The sequence below is a fragment of the Oryctolagus cuniculus genome, chromosome 2 (genome assembly GCF_964237555.1).
Source record: "Oryctolagus cuniculus chromosome 2, mOryCun1.1, whole genome shotgun sequence".
Taxonomy (NCBI): domain Eukaryota; kingdom Metazoa; phylum Chordata; class Mammalia; order Lagomorpha; family Leporidae; genus Oryctolagus; species Oryctolagus cuniculus.
The window spans coordinates 191,405,430-191,428,303 of NC_091433.1; the positions used below are offsets into that span (position 1 = coordinate 191,405,430).

Genomic DNA, 22,874 nt, shown 5'->3' on the forward strand with positions numbered 1-22,874 from the left:
TAACTTAGTCAATTTACTAAACCCAATAACTTACTAAACTCAGGTCTTTTAGTTTACCATTGATCTTTTTTAAAGGTCACAAAGACTTTTCTTAAAAAACATTTATTTTTATTTATTTGAAAGGCAGAGTGACACAAAGTGAGAGAGAGATTTAACATCTACTGGTTCACTCCCTAAATGCTTGCAATAGCTGGAGCTGGGCCAGGCCAGTGCCAAGAGCCCAGGAGTCCAGCCTGGTCTCCTGTGTGGGTGGAACTCAGGTTCTTCAGTCAGCATCTGCTGCCTCTCAGGTTGCGCTTTAGCAGGAAGCTGGGTAGGAAACAGAGCAGCGGGACCTTGAACCAGGCCTTTGCACAGGGGGTGTGGGCCTCCCACGCAGTAGCCTGACCCCCTGGGCTGTAGTGCCTGCCCCCACCATCTGATTTATTTTAATAAACAAATAGTCTTCATTTTCAAAGCAAAATTTCAGAACTAAATTAAAATATGTAAAGTAGGTAAAGTTTAAAATTTTGTATAAATTATCAAGCATAATAGCTATCTTGGCAGGTTATTTATAGTAGTTACGAGAGGTGCTTTAAATTGAAACTGAGAACACTAAACCTTTGCTTTCTATTACCTAGAATGCTTAAAAAGCTTTATGTTTCTGTAAGTGTGGAAATTTCAGGCTGGTTAGTGAAAAATAACGTAACAACAATTGTTACCATATATATATGATAACCATTAATGTTTGCCAGTGTTGGTGATTCACTAAAGAAATCAGTGAAGTCGAATTCTAAGAAATCCCCACAGTGTTTAATGTATACTTCATGTCACCACAGTAAGCTGTTTAATTTGGAATTGTGAAAGACTGGGATAATTCCCCAATTAAACAATTTTGTCTGTGGCTACAAGATAAGTAATATAAGATTATGACTTTGCAGAAGTAGGCTGTCAAAATTCATTCCTAAGAGTATCCTTGGAAGTAGTTTAGTGACAGCTTTCTGCCATGATGCAGCACGCGCAGGATCGCTTGGGTCACCCTTGTGCTGTCACCTAACTTGCCAAGCAGCAGAGTTAGAAATAGGGGAACTTTTATTACTGTTTAAGAAGTTATTTGAGGGACAGAAGAGAGAGACACACACACAGAGACACACACCCACACCCACACGCACACCCACTTCCACTCCCCACTCCCCTTCCACTGGTTTACTACCCAAATGCCTGCAATGGCCAGGGCTGTATTAGGTTGAAGTCAGGAGCTGGGAACTCAGTCCAGGGACACGGTTACTTGAGCCGTGACTTGGTGCCAGTCATGGTGCACATTAGAAGGAAGCTGGAACCCAAGGCTGGAGCTGGGACTCGGAACCAGGCACTCCCAGATGGGCTGTGAACATCTTAACCACTGAGACAAGCCCTGCTTGGAATTGCTGTCTTACGGCAGTCAGTAGTGGTAGTGTATGGTAGTTAATAACTGGAGCACTTTGGCTCTTTAATGCAAGGTTAATGCATATCTTTACTTTTTTAAAAAAGATTTTTAATTTATTTGAGAAGTAGAGTTACGGACAGTGAGAGAAAGGTCTTCCATCTGCTGGTTCCCTTCCCAAATGGCTACAACAGCTGGAGCTGGGGCCATCTGCAGCCAGGAGCCAGGAGCCTCCTTCAGGTTTCCCACGCAGGTGCAGGGTCCCAAATGCTGAACCATCTTCTGCTGCTTTCCTAGGACACAGCAGAGAGCTGGATTGGAAGAGGTTCAGCTGGGACTAGAACCGGCACTTATATTTTAACTTTTTAAACAGGAGCCTAAGAAAATACATTTAGCTAAAAATGGAATGCAGTTTCTTCAACTAAAATCTTATTTACAAATATGATGATTATGTTATAGTGCTGCTAATAAATGATAATCTTTTTATTATAGATGAGAAAATTGTGAAAAAAATCAGAGGCCTACAAATGAAGGCAGAAGACTATGATGTTGTTAAAGTTATTGGAAGAGGTGCTTTTGGTGAAGTCCAGTTGGTAAGAAAAAAGTGTTTGTTTTGCTCTTATTATTACTCTTTTTCACTTCATGGTTCTGTGGAGCATTATCAATAGCAACTTAATAGATCTGATTTCCATGCCCAGCCATGCCAAAAATTTGCTCTGTGACCTTGGTCAAGTCTGTTCTGAGCACCTCAGTGTTTGCATCTGTAAAAGCAGACGTTGTGTTGTAAATACCAGGTCCCTTCCAGCTCTGAAACACTGGGACCTGGTAATGCCAGCCTGGTCTCACCTGTGATCTGCTTGGTAATACACAGAAGTCCTGTGTTTATTCTTTCAAGTGTTCGGATTAATATAACTGCTTAAAGAACTGACATTTATTTAGATACATGAGAAGCCTAACAGAAGTTTTAATAACTGGAAAAAGTCTGGAATTTATCTTGCAGGCCAAAGTAGTAACAATTGGAAATATTATAAATGTTGATGATGAATATTACATTTCATTACTAAATGAGAAGCTGTAATGGTCGTCCTGTTTTCATTGCCTAAGTCTATGAGGTTCCTCTGTGTTTGTGCTTCCAGTTGACGTAGTCAGTCTGTTCTTCACACAGCAGTGTTTTACTCCTCTCATGGAGCACTGACCAAGTGCAGTGATGAGAAGTCGCCAAACGCCTCCTGACAGACTAAACCTTTTCTTCTCCTTTGTTCTTTTTTTTTTTTTTTAACTTTTTTTATTTGAAAGGCACAGAGACAGAGAGAGACAGAAATAGAGACAGACCTTTCTTCTGCTTGTTCATTTCCCAGCTGCCTGCAACAGCCAGGGCTGGGCCAGGGTGAAGCCGGATCCCAGGACTCAGCCCTGAGCTCCCACTTGGGTGTCAGGGATCTGTGTATCGGAGCCATCACCACTGTGTCCAGGCTGTTCATTAGCCGGAAGCTGGAACTGGAAGCAGGGCTGGGTCTTAAACCCAAGCCCTCTGTTGCAGGATGTGGGTGTCCCAAGGGACATCTTAACTGGCATGCCAGAAACCCACCCTTGTTTTTTCTCTGGGAAGTTTATCGGACTTGTAGATCGGGATACTGCTGTAGGTCTATGATGTGTCTGTAAGAAGCCTTATGTACTTGAGGATGATGTAGGGAGGTGTCAGTTGAGTGACCGTATGGGTAGGGTAGCTTTGTAATTAATAGTTGTGTTCTTAGGAGGTTGCTGGAAAGCATGGATGGTACATTGGATAGAGAACTTCAGCGGGAGCCTTCAGGGTCCCTTCTCTTCTATTAGACATTTTATTAATGACTTGTATGGGGGCAATGATGGTATATTGCATAATTTGTAAATGGGTTACACAAGAAGTAAAATGAGGATGATTTTCGATAATGAACCAAAATGTAGAAATCATCAGGAAAGGTCTTTGGCATATAGAAGAAGTGAAATTTGACCAGACTGATGCAGTGGAATGTGAAGAACACAGGGATAGACTGCATAACGGTAGTGTATGGATTGAAGAACGATTTTCCCTCAGCAGAAACCAGGCAAGAGTCACTGGTGATGAGGCTCCCCAAAACAGTAAAGAAGTTTGGGCTGCTTTAATAGAATTCCTAACATGATACAGAAAGTCACTATTTTTATATGACTGAGCCATGCTTGGAATATTTCATTCATTCGTGATGTCCTGGTACCCTGTTTTTCTTCTTTCTAAAAAAAAAAATTATTTTATTTGAAAGGCAGAGAGAGAGATCTTCCATCTGCTGGTTATTCCCCCTAAAGCTTATAGTAGTCAGGGCTGGGACAAGCCAAAGCCAGGAGCTGGGACCTGAATCCTGGTTTTCTTTTCTTTTCTTTTCTTTCTTTCTTTCTTTCTTTTTTTTTTTTTTTAAGATTTATTTATTTATTTGAAAGACAGAGTTACAGAGAGGCAGAAGCAGAGAGAGAGAGAGGTCTTCCATCTGCTGTTTCACTCCCCAGATGGCCGCAATGGCTGGAGCTGTGCCGATCCATAGCCACGAGCTTCTTCCTGGTCTCTCATGCAGGTGCAGGGGTCCCTTCTACTGCTTTCCCAGGCCATAGCAGAGAGCTGGATTTGAAATGGAGCAGCCAGGTCTTGACCCAGCGCCCATATGGGATGGTGGCACTGCAGGCGGTGGCATTACCCACCATGCCACAGCGGCAGCCCCAAATCCTGGTTTTCTGTGTGGGTGGCAAGGACCCAAGTACTGGCGCCGTCACCTGCTGCCTTGCTCGGTGTTCATCAGCAGGAAGCTGGAACCAGAAGCAGAACCAGGACTCCAAGGCACTCTGACATGGAATGTGGGTGTCGTAAGTGCCATCTGAACTATTCTGCCAAACACCCACCCCCCTTTTTCTTTTTTTTTAAGACTAATTTTTTAGAACAATGTTAGAGTAACAGGAATATAAAGGAGAAGGTACAGAGGTGTCCAGAGATGTCCCATGTACTCTTTGCCCCCACACACGCGTAGCCTCTTCCATTCTCAGCACCCCCACAAGATGGGTACAGTCTTAATAATTAACCTACATTGACACATCATAATCACCCAAAGTCATGGGTTCCATTAGGCTTTGCTCTTGGTTTGTGCATTCTGCAGCTTTGGACAGATGAGAGCTTGTATGTCCTTCACTATACTGTCATACATAGAATTTTCATTGCCAGAAATGTCCTCTGTGCTCCACTTACTCATTCCTGACACCCAGTCAGTACTTTCCTGTTTCGTTGTATGCCTTGTGAGTTGTGTGTTGATAACTGGGCATTTGAATCTAATATTACAGTGTCTCTGAAAATGAGATTCTCCCCATTTTCCCAGTGTTTGCTAATGTTTTTGTTATTGTTTTGTGGTTTTCTCTGGCATCTATAGCCCCTGTATGTGCCAAGTACCAGACAGTGTGCAAACTCAAGATGTTCCTCTGTGTTTTCTAAGCATGTACCTCTCCTTGGTGTTCATGTTGACTTGCTTAGTTCCCCTTGTACTGGGAGTTGGTGTTGAATGTCCCAGTCTTGAGTCTAAACTCACCTGGAAGGTGCAGGCTTTCAGTAGACGCCAGAGCTCCAGGATCTTTACACTAGACCCTGCCAGTGCAGCTGTCAGTTAGGGGAGGCACTAGACCCTGCCAGTGCAGCTGTCAGTTAGGTGAGGCACTGGACCCTGCCAGTGCAGCTGTCAGTTAGGTGAGGCTCTAGACCCTGCCAGTGCAGCTGTCAGTTAGGTGAGGCATAGACCCTGCCAGTGCAGCTGTCAGTTAGGTGAGGCACTAGACCCTGCCAGTGCAGCTGTCAGTTAGGTGAGGCACTAGATCCTGCCAGTGCAGCTGTCAGTTAGGTGAGGAGAGACAGACCTGTTGCTTCGTTCTCAGAATCCTTTCTCCCTCCTTCATTTTTTTTAAATTCAATTTTTTGAGGGACACAGAATTTCTACCCACTGGTTCACTCCCCCAGATGTCCACAACAGCTGAGGTTGGGCCAGGGCCAGGCTGGTAGCTGAGAATTCAGTCCAGGTCTTCCAGGCAGGTGGGTAGCAGGGATCTGCTCAGCTGCTGTCCCCTAGGGTGCAGTTAACTGGGGTTTGGAATTGGGAGCAGAGCTAAGAATTGAACTGAAGCACCTCCATATGAAATGTGGGCATCTTAATCGTATGCCACACCCCCCTTCACTTTGGAAGGATAATTTCCCAGAGTGCAGAATTCTAGGTTGGTATACATTTTTTTTTCCCTCTCAGCACTTTAAATATTTCACTGTGTTCTCTTTGGGCTTGTATTGTTCCTAAGGAGAAATTCTTAGCTTTTGTCAGTGTAGGTGAGATGTTTTTCCTCCTTTGGCTTCTTGGAGGATTTTTTTCTTTAAGTTTGATTTTATTTTTTTAAAGTTTTATTTATTTATTTGAAAGAGTTACAGAGAGAGAGAGAGAGAGAGAGGGAGGGAGGGAGGGAGGGAGGGAGGGAGGGAGAGGTCTTCCATCCCCTGGTTCACTCCCAATTGGCCGTAATGGCCGGAGCTGCACCTATCTGAAGCCAGGAGCCAGGAGCTTCTTCCAGGTCTCCCACGTGGGTGCAGGGGCCCAAGGACTTGGGCCATCTTCTGCTGCTTTCTCAGGCCACAGCAAAGAGCTGGATTGGAAGTGGAGCTTTGGGGTCCAATCCTGACTTGGGATAATTTCCAGTCACAATATTGTTTCAAATATTTCTTTTATGGTTTTCTTCTTATTCTTCTTACGTTCCCGTTATACATATGAATGTACACTTTGTGTAGTTGTTCCTTAGTCCTTGGCTGTTCTGTTATAATCTTTTCAGTTTTTCTTCTGTTTGCTTTTCATTTCCAGCATAGCTGTTAGTATGTTCTGAAACTCAGAAATTCTTTCCTCAGCCGTGTCCAACCTGCTAATAAGCCCATCAGAGACATTCTTTATTTCTCTTTCCGTGTTTTTAATCTTTAGAATTTCTTCTTAATTGCTCCATAGGAAGCCTGTCTCACGGCTTGCATTGCTGCCATCCTTGTTCTCCACCCTAGTATCTATTAGCGCCCCTCACGTGTGAATCCCGGTTCCTTTGAATTCTCCATCTGGTAATTACAGCCTCCCTGCCACGCCTGCGTCTCCTGCTTGCTGTCTCTTCAGACTGTGTTCTTTGCTGTTCGGTATGTCTTGTAAGTTTTTCTTGATAGCTAAACATGGTACACTGGGTCAAAGAAACTGCTCTGTGTAGGCCTTTAGCAGTGTTCTGTGGCCTGGAGTGAGGGGAGTGCCTTGGAATCCCATGATTAAGTGCCAGCTTGAGTAACCCTGTGTCCCTGGACTGGGGGCCTCAAAGTGCTTCACAGCCCCCACCCCTGCCAGGGGACTGGATCCCCGAGGGGGCTGCAGTCCTTGTTTCCCTTCTCTAGTTCCAGTAGGCTCTGGCCGCACCATTTTCCTGAGAGTATACCTTGTTGAGAACAGATTGGTCTGGCATGTTTCTTTTCTTTTTTAAGATTTTATTTATATATTTAAGAGGCTGAGTTACAGAGAGAGAGAGGGAGACACAGAAAAAGGTCTTCCATCTGCAACCCCCCAAAATGGCCGCAGGAGGCCAGAGCTGGGCTGCTCCGAAGGCCGGAGCCAGGAGCCTCTTCCTGGTCTCACCCGCGAGTGCAGGGGCCCAAGGACTTGGGCCATCTTCCACTGCTTTCCCAGGCCAGAGCAGAGAGCTGGATCAGAAGTGGAGCAGTGGGGACACAAACCGGTGCCCAAGTGGGATGCCGGCCCATCTCAGGTGCAGGCTTAGCCTGTTCTACCACAGAGCTGGCGCCTCTGGCGTATTTCAAAATGGACTCCCTGACTCCCCCCCTGCCCTGGAAGCAAGAGGGGCTTTCTCTGATATTTGCTCTGAGAATCTGGTTGATCCCAGGATGTAAAACTCACACAAGTGTGGGGGCCCTGTGACTGGGTCCCCCTCTGGTTTTCATTCTCAGACTGGACCCAGTTAGCCGCCAGCATTTCACCACCTACAGTTCCAGTGTTCTGCACAGCCTTGGTTCCTGTGGTGCTTTCCCTTCCAGAGTCATCCTGGGGGCTGTGCTGGCCCTGTCCTCGCCTCTCATTTGCATCTAAAAAGAGATGCTGATTGTTCAGAGCATTCAGCTTCCAAAAGCACACGCAGAACGAGAGGCTTCAAAGGCCGGTGGCGGAGTGCTCCTGGGATGGAGCTGTGATTGAAAGAATTGTGAGATTAATTGGAAGTAGATTTGAGGGAAGGACTGCTTTGAGAAGTGATGGGGTTTTGTTCTTACGTAGTTGTGTTTTTTGGCTTTAGTGGAAATGATGAAGCTGCAGCTACCGTGGGGAGAGTAGGAGGTCAGATTATGTGACAGCTGAGTTATGAGAGATCCCGTAGGATGGGGAAGGACAGGAGTTGAGTCTTCGCTCTGCTGTTTTCTGACTCAGAACATCCTGGTGACCACTGGTGTGAATCCCTGTGAGTTCCAGCCTCCAGAATAGAGATGCTAATTTCTATTTTGTGAGGGTCATTGCGGGAGATTAATGAATTAATTAAATAAGTAACCCTAGTTGTGGTGTTTTCTAAGTGTTAACTATTACTATGATGTCTCTTTGATGTATTATTTCTGTTTACTTAAGATACAGTGTGGTTATGGAGGAGATACTAGAATTTAGAGTTGAATTTTTGGGTCTTCCGTTCTGTGATACTTTTATCATTACTAGCTAGGTTGCTAAAGGAAGAATTGGGAAACAAAGGAAAATGCATAGATACGAAAGACCTTTATTTTTGTTGTTAATTTTTCCACCCCCAAATTTGTTTTGGCACCAAAAATGCAGAAAGAGTCATATTTTTAAAAGTAAAAAATATTTTAACATTCTATTAATCTGATGACTTGACCCAAGAGATTATAATTATAGCATGTTTGTTTTGGCTTTAATTTGTGCTTCTGTTACTTTAAGCAGAGATTCTTTAAAAGAAGAAGATTGTAGAGGAAACGTTAAGTAATTCTTCCATAATCTTTAAAGCTGATTCCTATAGTGGTAGCTAACTTAGCACTGTGGATGTGTAGCGAATGTTCCATGTCTTGCACATCTTTTGATCATGTGTTTCTAGCCATTTAAAGGAAGTGTTATAATAGTGCAAATGTGTCTTTTCATGGGAAATGTTTTTTTCTGGTCAAGTAAAAAATATATTATCACAGAGAGCCCACCAATATATTTCAACAAATAAAGTTCTCACTGTAAAATTGCTTTGCTCTGTCACAGGTGTGCCGCAGGATGCCAGAGTGCTGGCTCTTGAGTCAGGCTGTGGCAGTGGGGCGTTCTTCTGTCACTAGCTTCTGTGGCTTCCGCAGAGTCACTTAATCTCTGTCTTTCGGGTTCTCACTGGTTAAATGAAGGAAGAATTCCATTGCATGGCAGAGTCACTGTAAGAATTAACTGTGACAGTGCATACGTAAGGCATATGGGACATAGTAGTGTTTGGTAAGTGTTGACAGTTGATAATCAGATATAAAATGGTCTTTATTCATCCCCCCCCGAAATGTTTAGTAAGGGCCTGCCACATTCCTGGAGCAATACTAGTCCCTAAGAGCTGTTAACGTGGTCTCCATTTTTCTGTGGAGGCGATAAGAATTGAGCAAATAGAATTATTATTTCGGTTGGTGATGACTACTCTGAAGGGAGGTCTAGGCTGTGAGAGAGTGCTGGAGGGATGTGCCTGACCCAGATCCTGCTGAGAGGGAAGGGTGTAGTGTGAAGATGTGCAGGAGCCGGCCACAGGAAGGGGGGGGGGGTTGGGGGGGGGGGAGTTGTTTTCGTGCCATGAAAGGTCAGTGGCGTGGATGCCTCTGTCTAACATCAGTCTTGTTATTGGTGTTCATCCTTTCTGGAGCTTTTATCATAAAAGATGACAAAAATGGAAGTCAGAATAATTTACTGATTAAGAATATGGATTTATAGGATTAAATCAGCCTTATGACCTCTGTAAGTCATTTTTTCATTTTAAAAGTAAGGATAGTAGCATGAATAATGGTTAATTATTCAGAGGTAGTTACTTGTGTTAAATGAGTTATATGGGAAACATCTAGAAAAGTATCTGGACATAGTGATTACACAATAAATTAAGACCTCTTGGAAAAATAGTTAAAGCTTCTGTTAAAGACTAAAAGCACTAGTTTAACTTATTAAAAATGTTTATTTTCATTTATGTGAAAGGCAGAGTGACGGAGAGACAGATCTTGTATTCACTGGTTCAATCCCTGAATGCCACAACAGGCCGGGGTGGCTGGGATTCAAGTACTTGAGACGTCATCTCTGCCTTCCGGGATAGGCGTCAACAGGAAGCTGGATCAGAAGCTGAGCAGCAAGGACTTGAAGCAGGCGCTGCAGTGTGGGATAGGGCATCCCAAGCAGCAGAGCCTAACCCATTGTGCCGCACACCTGCCCTGTAAAAGTGCGAGTTATGTTTTTAGATTAAGGCAATAATGGCTAGATTTTTATCATTTTTATTTGTTTTCATGTTCATTAAATTCACCTGTTCTATTGAGAGACATCTACTTTTATTAATTTTATTTATAGCTTTCTGATTTTTCCATTTCTTTCTTTCTTTTTTTTTTTTTTTAACATTTATTTGTTTACTTGAAAGGCAGAGTTAACAGAGACAGAGGGAGAGACAGAGAGGTCTTTCATCCTCTGGTTTACTCCCCAGGTGGCTGCAACAGCTGGGGCTGGGCTAGTCCAAAGCCAGGAGCCAGGAGCTTCTTCCAGGTCTCCCACACAGGTGCAGGGGCCCAAGCACTTGGACCATCTTCCACTGCTTTCCCAGGTGCATTAGCAGGAAGCTGGATCAGAAGTGGAGCAGCTGGGACTGGAATCGGTGCCCATTTGGGATGCTAGTGTATGCCACAGTGCTGCCTTCCAATTTTAACATTTCTAAAAGATATGTGCAATATATGTGTGTCCTTAATATTTTTGTATTAAGACATCGTATTATGTACCTGGCTTTGTATTTCTTTTTTTTTTCTTTCTTTCTTTTTTTTTTTTTTTAATGCAACTACAGATAGTAGCACACACATTTCAACATGGCAGGCAGACTGGAAGTAATTTGTATATGGTCAACAATTTTCACAACAGTCCTTCTAGGTTGTATTATTACTATTATGCTGATTTTACAGATGAGGAATGCATCTGTAATTCGATTCATGTAAGTATGATCAATAGCTGCCACAGTTCACATAGCTGCTAAGCGATGGAAGTGAGCTTTGAGTCTAGGCAGAGAGTTCCAGAGGCTGTTTTCCTTGTAACGTGGCCATGGCTTTCTGTGTCCCTCAGCAGAGATCCATCTGTGATGTTACTGACTGTGCAGTATTTCCCTCTCAGTTCTCCCCCAGTCTCGGAACACCGCTTTTCCCTACTTTATTGGCTTGCTCTTCTGTTTCCTTTCTGGTTTGTTCTCCGCCTGACTTCTGAATTTTGTAGTTCCCAGTGGCTGGACTTTTGGTTTTTTATTTTCATTCTTTCCCAAAATGAGGTCGTGTATTCTGAGCCTTTTCAAAATACGATTTATTTATTTATTTGAAAGGCAGAGTTACAGAGAGAGAGGGAGAGATTGATGGATTTTTCCATTTGCTGGTTCATTTCCCAAATGGCCACATTAACCAGGGCTGAGCCGGGTCAAACCGGGAACTCCGTCCTCGTCACCCAGGTGGGTGCAGGGCCCAGCACTTGGGCCATCTTCTGCCTCCTTCCTGGGTACATTAGCAAGGAGGTGAGTCAGATCAGCTGGGACTTAAACTGGAGCTCATATGTGATTCTGGTGTTGTAGGTGCTGGCTTAACCTGCTGAGTCACAGTGCTGGCCCCCACTCCTGAGACTTTAAACAGAGTTTATATGATAGCAAGGCTCAGATCTATAGTTGATACTCACGACTAAAAACTTATGGCTTCTGCAACCCTTATCTGCACTGATTCATTATTTAAAAAAAAAAAAAAACTATTTTAGGCCCGGCGCCATGGCTCACTAGGCTAATCCTCCACCTGCGGTGCCGGCACCCTAAGTTCTAGTCCCAGTTGGGGCGCCGGATTCTGTCCCAGTTGCCCCTCTTCCAGGCCAGCTCTCTGCTGTGGCCCGGGAGTGCAGTGGAGGATGGCCCAAGTGCTTGGGCCCTGCACCCTCATGGGAGACCAGGAGGAAGCACCTGGTTCCTGGCTTCGGATAGGCACAGTGCGCTGTCCGTAGCGGCCATTTGGGGGGTGAGCCAACGGAAGGAAGACCTTTCTCTCTGTCTCTCTCTCTCTCTCTGTGTCCACTCTGCCTGTCAAAAAAAAAAAAAAAATCAACTTTTTTAAGAGAGCAAGTGAGCATTCCCATGTACTAGATCATTCCTAAAATGTCTGCACTGGCTGTGGCCAGAGCCAGGAGGTGGGATGCCATCCAGGTCTGCCCTGTGGGTAGCAGGAGCTCTATTACTGAAGCCATCCCTGCTGCTTCCCAGTGTCTGCACTGGTGGGAAGGTAGAGACAGGAGTACAACCCTGTCATGCAGATGAGACACATGGGTGTCTTAACCACTAGGCTAAAAAACTGTTCCCACAATGGCTTGTTTTGATTGTTCCATTAAGTTATGTCCTGGACATGTAAAATGTATGAAATTAGAATGTTTGATTCCTTCTCTAACTTTGATCTTCCTCCACAAATCTGCTCGATCTCTTACTTTCCTCATTTTAGTAAATGGCTCCAGCATCAACCCAGTTACTTAAGCCAAATTTTCAAATTTGGGGTCGTCATAGACTTACCTTTCCCTCATCTCTCACATGATTTTTTACTACGTCCTGCTTGTGCCTTCATAGTTCTTCATTGTCTCTACTTTTTTTTTAGTAGTCTGCCATCACTTGCATCTAAGACCTCTCATTACTCAGCATGAATGAAAACCCACTTTGTGTTCTGTTTTCTTCTGCTGACAAGTGTAGCACCATGGTTACTGTTGGTTTGAAGTGTGAAGTGCTGATGGAGGAAATATCAGCCCATGCTTGTTAAATCTGCCCATTCACGCTACCCCAGCTCAGCAAGCCCTCCATTGCTGTCTGGTCCACTGCTTCCCATTGATGTCGTAACTCTGCTCTCTGGTGAACCAGTCCTACCCCCGTGCCTGGCTTGGGTATAATAGAAGCAGCTCGGGGGAGGGGGTTTTCCAGCATACATGTTTTGTTTTTGCCCACCTCCCTGTCGAGGTAGATGAAGAATGAGAATGACTGACATCAGCTGCTGTCAAATTGCCCTTCTGACCCAGGTTAATTATCCCTCTCTGCGGGAAGTGGATCCCTGCTTGCTGGAAGAAGCTGAAATCTCCTGGCTTCAGTGCCTCCTTTAAGATGTCACCGGGGCCTGCATGGTGGCGTGGCAGGTTAAGCCGCTGCCTGCAGCACTGTCGTCCCCTACGGGAGCTCTTCTGAGTCCTAGCTGCTTCACTTCCAATCCAGTTCCCTGCTAATGGCCTGGGAAAGCAGAAGAGGAAGGCCCAAGTGTTTGGTCCCTTGAACCCACGTGGGAGACCCAGAAGAAAGTGCTGGCTCCTGGCTTAGGCCTGGCCTAGCCCCAGCCATTGTGGCCATCACCATCTGGTGAATGAACCAGCAGAAGGAAGACCTCTCTCCTTGTCTCTCCCTCTCTCTGTAACTCTGCCTTCCAAGTAAATAAAATAAATCTCTAAAAAAAAGTTACCAGTTTTTATCTTTTTAACCCTTGTCTTCTACTTTGCTGTTATTCCAGGTATGCTATGTGTTTTCCATTTCTTCAGCCACACAGTGTCACTGTTTCTCCGGGCTCATTTTTAGAGAAAACATCCCTGGTTCTTTATCCTTTTATCTGAGTATGATCTTTCCCTTACATCTTTCAATGATAGTTATTTTATTTCATTTACCATCTTATGCTTTGTGTTATGGCTTATATGTAAACTTCTTTGGTCTCCTTTTATATTATAAACTTTTTGAGGACAGACACTGTTTTTCCAAGTACTTTTGGCATTCCCATCAGGAATTCATAACTGTTCACCTAAAATATTCTCTTCTCTTGTCAAGTACATAATTTAGGAGGAGTGTCTGTAGAGCAACAGAGAGAAAAAGGGAAACCTCTGGTGTAGTATCTGCTCATTAGGTCAGCTGTGGACATCGGTCACCAGTGTGTGTGGATGCAGCCAAATGTTTTTTAAAAGAGATTTATTTATTTGAACGTCAGAGTTACGGGGTGGGGCGGAGGAGGGAGAGAGAGAGATATTGATTGATCTTTCATCTGTTGGTTCGCTCCCCTAAATGGTTGCAATGGCTGGGGCTGGGCCAGGCTAAAGCCAGGAGCCAGGAGCTTCTTCCAGGTCTCCCACATGGATGCAGGGGCCCAAGCATTTGGGTCATCTTCTGCTGCTTTCCCAGGCACGTTAGCAGGAAGCTGGATCGGAAGTGGAGCAGCCTGGACCTGAACTGGCGCCCAAATGGGATGCTGGTGTCCCAAGTGATGACTTTACCCGTTATGCCACATAACATAAAGTGAATTGACTGACCTGTATTGCTACTATAACTTGTCCATGGACTCAGGTTACTTCTTAGGCATCCACTAGTTTGCTTTTAATTAATTTTAATTAATTAATTTTTTGAAGGATTTATTTATATGCTTGAAAGGATTACAGACAGAAAGGGAGAGACAGAGAAAGAGATAGATCTTCCATCCTGTTTCACTCCCCAAATGGCCACAATGACCAGGGCTGGCCCAGGCCGAAACCAGGAGCCAGGAGTTTCATCCAGGTTTCCCAGGTTGGGGCAGGGGTCCAAAGACTGTTTTCCCAGTTGCATGAGCAGGGAGCTGAATTAGAAGTAGAGTAGTCAGGACTTGAACTGGTGTCCATATGGAGTGCTGGTGCTGCAAGCAGTGGCTTAACCTGCTACACCTCAACGCTGGCCCCATAATATAATTAATTTTTAAAAAGACTGTTTTATTTTTCTTTTTTAACTTGAAGGGCAGAGTGATAGAGGCAGAGGGAGAGAGCTTCTATCTGGTGGTTCAGGGAGGGAGACGTCTTCATTTCCTGGTTCACTCCCCAAAGGTCTGTAACAGCTGGGGCTGAGCCAGAAGCCAGAAGCTGCATTTAGATGGAGGGCTGGAACCCAGGTACCTGACCCTTCATCTGCTGCCTCCTAGGGCACACATTGGCAGGAAACTGGATCAGAAACAGAGGCCAGGGGCCAGTGCCATGGTGCAGTAGGTTAATCTTGTGCCTGCGGCGCTGGCTGCCCCTCTTCCAGTCCAGCTCTCTGCTATGGCCTGGGAAAGCAATGGAAGATGGCCCAAGTCCTTGGGGCCCTGCACGTCGGAGACCAGGAAGAAGCTCCTGGCTCCTGGCTTCGGATCGGCGCAGCTCCGGCTGTTGCGGCTATCTGGGGAATGAATCAACAGAAGGAAGACCTTTCTCTCTGTCTCTCCCTCTCACTGTCTGTAACATTAACTCTCAAATAAAATAAATAAAATCTTAAAAAAAAAAAAGAAAGAAAGAAAAAGAGGCCAATCTTGATCCCAGTCATTGCAGTCTGGGATGCTGGTGCCCCACATGGCAGCCTAACCTGGTGTGCCACAGTGTCTGCCCCAAAACCATGCTTTTAAGGTTAGCGGTTTGGTTTCTGCTGCTCTGCTGTCCTTCCTATAGAGTCAGTTTGATGGCGTCTTTGCACCAAACTGCTTAAGGTAAAGAATAGAACAGTCTTTTCTATAACAAGTGGACATATTGGAATAGCAGTGTTTTTGTCCTTTAGGTGCCAGAAACCAGTGACAGGATGCACACGCATAGCGGTTCATAATAGAATATGCTGAGTTATATTTGTCTGTAGTCAAGTTAGCTAACATTTTTATTAAGTATATTCTGTATTCTAAGTATTTGTAATCATGATCCCATTTTATCTTTGCTGTAACTCTGTGAGATTCTTATATAGACAAAGTCACTGACGTCTAGAGGAATAGTTTGCCACATAGTTCATAAGTAGTTAAGACTTGGTCCAGATTTGTTGACATTTAAATCCATGTCTTTCAACATTGTTCTGTTCACTGTGACAATGATGAATAGCTACTGTATCTGACTGTTAAAGTATCTACTCGTCTACACTGGATATAGGAAAGGAATAATGGATGGTCTACAGAGATGCCGGAGGAAATTGGAATAACTCAGAAAGACATTGTTAAAGGAAGATCAGTGGAAAACTGCTATCTAAAGAAACACCGTATTTGTGATACTTTGTAACAGATTTATTTATTTGACAGCATTACGGAGAGAGCATGGGAGAGAGAACGGGACAGGTATTACATCTGCACTGGTTCACACCCCTGTTAGGGCTGGACCAAGCTGAAGCCAGGAGCCAGGAGCTTTATCCTGGTCTCCCTCATGGGTGGCAGGAACCCAAGCACTTGGGCCATCTTCTGCTGCTTTTCCCAGGCCATTAGCAGGGAACTGGATCGGAAGCGGAGTGGCCGGGACACAAACTGGTGCCCATATGGGATGCTGGCATCACAGGTGGCAGCTTTACCTGCTGTGCCACAGAGCCAGCTCCCCTGCTGATGGGTTTTGATAGCATTGTGTAGACGGATATTTGGCATGAATACTTTCTTAGTTGGCTTTGTAGATTAAATTATGTCAAATGGGTGGTTCCCAGCTCTTGTGTTATGAGCCAGTAACTGATGTATCAAAGCAATTTAAATGAATTTCAGGCATTATAAACTGGAGCAGTTAGCCAAAATATTCATTACTAGCCAAAGTTTCACAAGTATTAGATAGATAGAGGAGTGACTTTGTTGAATTTCTCTAACTGAACACGAATTTAGCGTTGTACCGACCACTGAGCACCAACAAATGAAGAGTTTGTTCCTTGTTCCTGAGGGAGCTGGTGCTCTAGGCGCTGCCAGTGCTGAGGAGGTACTGGGCGGGGGTGCGGCGCGCGGGGCAGGAAGCAGTTCTGTGTCACCAAAAATGAAATCAATCAACATTCTTCTCATACTCCAAAATCATCTTATGACTTTGTTGTGTAACTTTCTGTTTATTTGAAGGAATAGTGTTTTCCTTAGTTATCCATGTAAATATTGCTGGCTTAAATACTTAAATATTAAACTGTCTTCTACTAGATATCTTCTAGCCTCTGTTTGGAGCTGTGCAGGATTCTTAAATTATTCTTATCATTGTTGGAGTCAACCATAAGAAATAACATTGCATAAATTAGTTGACTTCCAATGTTGTGTGAATTGCCTTCTCAAATGAAGTTAAGAAACATTCAAATTTAATTTTTCCATAGCATAAGTAAAGATTCAAAGATAGCTTAAATGTATTAGAACAGAGTTCAATACCTTAGTAATTTCTTTTTAACAGTATTGTTAACTTTTTTTAAATGAACATTGTTGAATGTCATTTGCTTTGGGGTGACCTGCTAATTCAGCACGAATTAATTAAAAAATCTGTCTGCTGTGAAAGGGATTTCAAGTTTTAAGAATAGCAATACTTACTTCCTAATCTTCCGCTTACACTTAGGTTTTCATATTGTTTCCAGTGCCTTTATAATACTAAAATCAAGGGAACTGTTATTTCCAGCTTAGCAACTTAATGTAAAAGCTAGCTGGAACTGTGATTTTTGTCATCATTTACATGCCTCCCTTGCATTTAAGATTCTCTCCAAAAAAAGTTACAGTGCATCAAAATACTTGAATTTCAATACATTTTAAAATAAGTGATATTAACATAATAACTTTCGTAAGTTTAATTTGGTTAAACAGTTTTCATTCTGGGTAGTTATCTGATGTTTTTTTCTACTTCTGTCAAGTACTAAGTTGGGATATTTAAGTTTCCAATAAGAAAATAAAATATTAAAGAATATGGGAATGCTAATAGGTAGCCTTATTTGGTCATCACAGATTGAATACATATATAGAATTATTAGATTGTACCCCAAAAGTACATAATTTAAAATAATAATACAATCTTTTAAAAATTTCAGCTGAGATTTATGATTTTGTCTGTTTCTTTTTTTAGTTTTATCAGTTTTACTCCTGAGTTTTCAAGCTTAACTATTAAAGTATACTTAGAATTGTTATACCTTCCTCATGAATTACCTTTTTATCTAAATCACCCTCTGTAAATCTTGTAATACTCTGCTTTGAGGTTACTTTATTGGCATATTGTTATGCCAATTTTCTTATCCTTGCCGCTTGCATGGTATATCTTTTCCATCTTTTTATTTTCAACTTGTCTTATATTTAAACTATGTAAATTTAGATCTTGCTTTTTAATCAGTTTTGGAGATTTCTGTTTATTGTAATGTTTAGTCCATTTATGGCTACACATGTTTTAAATTTATTAAAATAGTCTTGGAGACCCTAGAGTCTGTTCATTTTCATCTAGGTGTTTTAGTCTTTACTCTTCAGATTGGTTTATAGTCTAATTCACTGACTTACATTCTGTCTCCATTCTCTTAAGTCTTCCCATAAATTTTTCATTTCTGTTATTGTATTCTTCAGGATTTCCAAGTGGCTTTCTATAGTTTCTGTTTCTTGGTTGATGTTAACTTGTGTCCATTCATTAAGATTATGTTTTTCTTCAGTTCTTTCAGTATACTTATAAGAGCTATTTATGTTAGCTACGTCGAACATCTTTTGGGGTCATTTGGGGTCATTATCTGTTAACTGCTTATTTCCTATGATTCACATTTTCCATTTTGCCTGTGTAAATTTTTAAATTATTTCCTGACTCTGGTGAGTGTATGGTAGAGATTCTGGATTTTGTCATTTTTCTCTGAAGAGTGTTGATCCTTATTTTAGTAAGTTGCTCGGTTTTTTGACGGGCACCCTTTCCTTGTGCAAGCTTAGAGAGTTTTACGCTTTGTAATGGTGAATGTGCAGAAAGACCAAAGTTTCTTTCAAGTCCTTTTAACTTAGTGAGATTCAGCCTTCAGGCTCTTCTCCTCCTGTGTGTTTTAGGCTGGGATGAGGCTTGGTTTGGCAGTGCTAGAGTAGACCTTAACTCCAGAACGTGGTTCTGGGATGAGTCGGCTGAGTGCGAGTTGGGTGGATTTCTGTTCTCTCAAAGATTAGATTCTTGTGCCATTTATTTCACAAAGCCTGAAAACTGTTGTGTCATGTATTTTGCCCTTTTGATGATTGTTTACATTGGGAGGGCTGGCTGTTAGCAACCATTCCAACATAGCCACAAAGGCACGATCCTGAGTGATGAACTTTGTATTTAGTGTGCCATACTTCTGAAATGTCTTCTGTTAATGATTTGTGCAAGTTCATTCAACGGATGAAATCGCTTACCTGACTTGTTTAGGGGGTTGGGAGGAGGGCTTTCTCTATCAAACAGGAATAGCGTTTTCATGATTTTCTAAAATTTTGTTGCATTTTATACAGAATTTGATTTGTAAAGTACGATTCTTCCCTTTCTCTTCTGGGGAAGACCTGGGCATTACTTTGGTTTACCTTATTTTCATAAGTATCATCGATTCTACATGTGGATAATATTTGAAAAATAACTTAAATATCATTTTGAATTTTTCTTAAAACTGGAAATCCATTTTATTAGTCAATTACCAAGGAAAAATATTTTGTAGATCTTAACTCATTCAGATATTTGGTGAGTGTCTAATTTTTTGCCAGTGCTGACGCTGTACTCAGCACAAGAGATATAATGAATAACAAAACAGTCATGAATACTCCCTGTTCTTGCTGAGTTTACATTCTCTTATGGGAAACAAGAAATAAATACAATAAACAATATTTAAAAAATTACAAATTAGGCCGGCGCCGCGCTGCAGCTTACTAGGCTAATCCTCCGCCTTGCAGCGCCGGCACACCGGGTTCTAGTCCAGGTCGGGGCGCCGGATTCTGTCCCGGTTGCCCCTCTTCCAGGCCAGCCCTCTGCTGTGGCCAGGGAGGGCAGTGGAGGATGGCCCAAGTACTTAGGCCCTGCACCCCATGGGAGACCAGGAGAAGCACCTGGCTCCTGCCATCGGATCAGCGCAGTGCACCGGCCGCGGTGGCCATTGGAGGGTGAACCTACGGCAAAGAAAGACCTTTCTCTCTGTCTCTCTCTCTCTCACTGTCCACTCTGCCTATCAAAAAAAAAAAAAATTGCAAATTATGGTCTCTACCAGGAAGAAAGCAAGTGGGGTTCTGAGAAGAGACAGTGTGTTGTGAGAAATCCTCCCAGAGCTGTGCATCTCAGCTGTGCAGGTGATGGGCTAGTGTTGTTGGAGGAGCGGTCCAGTCAGCACTGTGCTGGCCTTTCTGATGCCCTCCCAGTGCCTGTTAAGATCCTGGGGAAAGATGTGGTAATTTAGAGGAACTGGAAGAAGACGAGTGTGCCTGAAATATGAACAAGAAACGATGATGATTTGTGTCGGGACGGTAGACACAGGCTGCTTCAGCTAGGGTCTCATAGACTGTGCTTGGGAGCTCGGTTTCCTCTTAGCCCATGTCCTCCAGCCCAGAGGAGGTGACCCAAAGCTGGCACACTTCTGAGTCAGAAGGAATACAGATGGGTGGGACACAAGGGTGATGGATGTCTGGCCTGCTGAGAAGTCACCCTAATTGTGGGATGACATATGTAGAAACATACGATATCCATACATTTTAGATGTCGACTATCTGCACATCCTGGCTCTACTGAGTATCTACTGAGGCAAGTTAACTTCTGTTCCTCACATTGTCCATTAACAGGGAAATAATACGACGTGGGTCTGTGGTGAAGCTCAACTAAGATAATACATGTACCAAAGCATACAGTGCGTTGCTGCTGTCACCCACTGGGAGTAGGGGTGCCATTGGGCACAGTAGTTAGGTCACCCACGTTCCCTTATGGAGTGCTGATTCAGGTCTTAGCTCCTCCACTTCTGAATGGACTTCCAGTTAATGCACACCCTGGGGAGGCAGCAGGTTATGCCTTCAAAGACTTGGGTCCCTGCCACCCAACTTCTGGGCTCCTGGCTTTGACCTATCCAGTCCTGGCCATTGTGGGCATTTGGACAGTAGACCAAATCTGTCTCTTCCTTTCAAATGCAATAAAAAAAATGAATAAAAATTTAAAGACATAGAAAGTGCCTAGCACATACTAAGTGTGAATTACATTCATTTTTTTAAGCAAATTTTAAAATTTTTTTGTATTTTAATTTCGATTAGTTTTTAACAGATTCAGTGTGATCTGCAGATACAATTCTGAGAACACAGTGACACTTCCTCCTCCCTCTCTACCCCCTACCCTCTTTCCTTCTCTCTTTTTTTTTCAGTTTTTGAGACAACATATTTTAAAATTATATTACAGAAAAATGGTTTAATACTTCACCAAATAGAAAGTTTAACAAGTAAAAAGCTGCCGGCGCCGTGGCTCAATAGGCTAATCCTCCACCTGCGGCACCGGCACACCAGGTTCTAGTCCCAGTTGGGGCACCGGATTCTGTCCTGGTTGCCCCTCTTCCAGGCCAGCTCTCTGCTGTGGCCCGGGAGTGCAGTGGAGGATGGCCCAAGTGTTTGGGCCCCACACCTGCATGGGAGACCAGGGGAAGCTCCTGGCTTCTCACTTGGGATCAGCGCGGTGCACTGGCCTTGGCAGCCATTGGAGGGTGAACCAACGGCAAAGGAAGACCTCTCTCTCTGTGTCCACTCTGCCTGTCAAAAAACAAAGAAACAAAAAAGACCCTAATTTAGTGGGAATATTGACAACAGCTATAAACAATAATTGAATGGAAAAAATGACCATTTTACCCATATACAGTAAATTTTAAAGTAATCACACATCATTAAAACTGTACTAGTGGCCGGCGCCGCGGCTCACTAGGCTAATCCTCCGCCTTGCGGTGCCGGCACACCGGGTTCTAGTCCCGGTCGGGGCGCCGGATTCTGTCCCGGTTGTCCCTCTTCCAGGCCAGCTCTCTGCTGTGGCCAGGGAGTGCAGTGGAGGATGGCCCAAGTGCTTGGGCCCTGCACCCCATGGGAGACCAGGATAAGTACCTGGCTCCTGCCATCTGATCAGCGCGGTGCGCCGGCCGCAACACGCTGGCTGCGGCGGCCATTGGAGGGTGAACCAACGGCAAAGGAAGACCTTTCTCTCTCTCTCTCTCTCTCACTGTCCACTCTGCCTGTCAAAAAAAAAAAAAAAAAACTGTACTAGTATAACTTTTTTTTTTTTTGAAGATTTTTTAAATGAGCTCTTTGAGAGGTACAGTTACAGAGAGAGAGAGAGAGAGAGAGAGAGAGGGAGGCACAGAGGAAAGGTCTTCCAACCACTGGTTCACTCCCCAGATGGCCACAGTTGCCGGAGCTGCTCCAGTCTGAAGCCAGGAGCCTCCTCCAGGTCTCCCGTGAGCCGGATCAGAAGAGGAGCAGCCGGGACTAGAACCGGTTGTTGCCCGGATGAGATGCTGGCAATGCAGGTGGAGGCTTAGCCCAGTACGCCACAGCGCTGGCCCCTAGTATAACATTCTTAACTATTGATTTGACCAAGTCATAAAACAGAGTTTTACAAAACTGTATTTGTAGCACTTCTGATACACAGACATTTCTTTCTTCTTCTTTATTGTTTTCTGACTTTTAGCTCCCATATACAGGGGAGAACCTACAGTATTTGTCTTTCTGGGTCCAGCTTATTTCACTCAACATGATGGTATCCAGCTTTGTCTGTTTGGCTGCAGTTGGCAGAATTTCATTCTTTTTCATAGCTAAATAATATTCCATTATTCCATTGTGAAATATATATATATGTATTTATATATATCTATCACATTTTCTCTATTCATCTGATTATGGACACTTTGGTTGATTCCAAGTTTTGGCTGTTCACAGAACGGTGCTGCTATGAATATGGTGGTGTAGGTACATTGTGTCCAAGTTTTTTGGGTATAAACCCAGTAGTGGGATTGCTGGATCATATGGCAACTCTATTTCCAGTTTTTTTTTTAAGAAATCTCCAAATGGTTTTCCATTGTGGCTGGACTGATTTACATTCCCACCAACAGTGTACAGATGTCCCCTTTGTCTGTATCCTGGTTAGCATTTGTTACTCCCTGTGTTGGACTTTAGCCATTCTGACAGGGGTGAGGTGATGTCTCAGTGTGGTTTTGATTTCCAACACCGTTGATTTGGTGGTTGGTGTTGGTGAACATTTTTGCATTTGTTTGGGGCCATTTGTATTTCTTCTATTGAGAACTATCTGTTGAAGTCCTTTGCCTGTTTGTCCACTGTTGAGTTTTAAGCTGCTGATACGTTAAGGATATCCTTTGTCAGATAAGAAGTTTGCAAACAATTTTCCCCATTCTGTTGGGTGTCTCTTTACTCTGTTGGTCATTTTCTCTGCTGTGCAATAGCTTCTGAGTTTGAGATAGCCCCGTTTGTTTGGTTTTGCTTTTGTTGCCTGTGCTTCGGGGGTCTTGTCCT

At 43.5% G+C, this 22,874-nt stretch overlaps 1 protein-coding gene across 5 annotated transcripts in view; it reads left to right on the top strand.

The window, feature by feature from the left end:
- Positions 1-22,874, top strand: part of ROCK2 (Rho associated coiled-coil containing protein kinase 2) — a 149,518-nt gene that overhangs the window by 63,120 nt on the left and 63,524 nt on the right. For all 5 annotated transcript variants that reach the window (XM_051827822.2, XM_070069461.1, XM_051827821.2 and 2 more), the window contains exon 3: positions 1,895-1,995. In XM_051827822.2, coding sequence (XP_051683782.2) covers positions 1,895-1,995 — 101 coding nt within the window. The remainder of the gene's footprint in view (positions 1-1,894; positions 1,996-22,874) is intronic.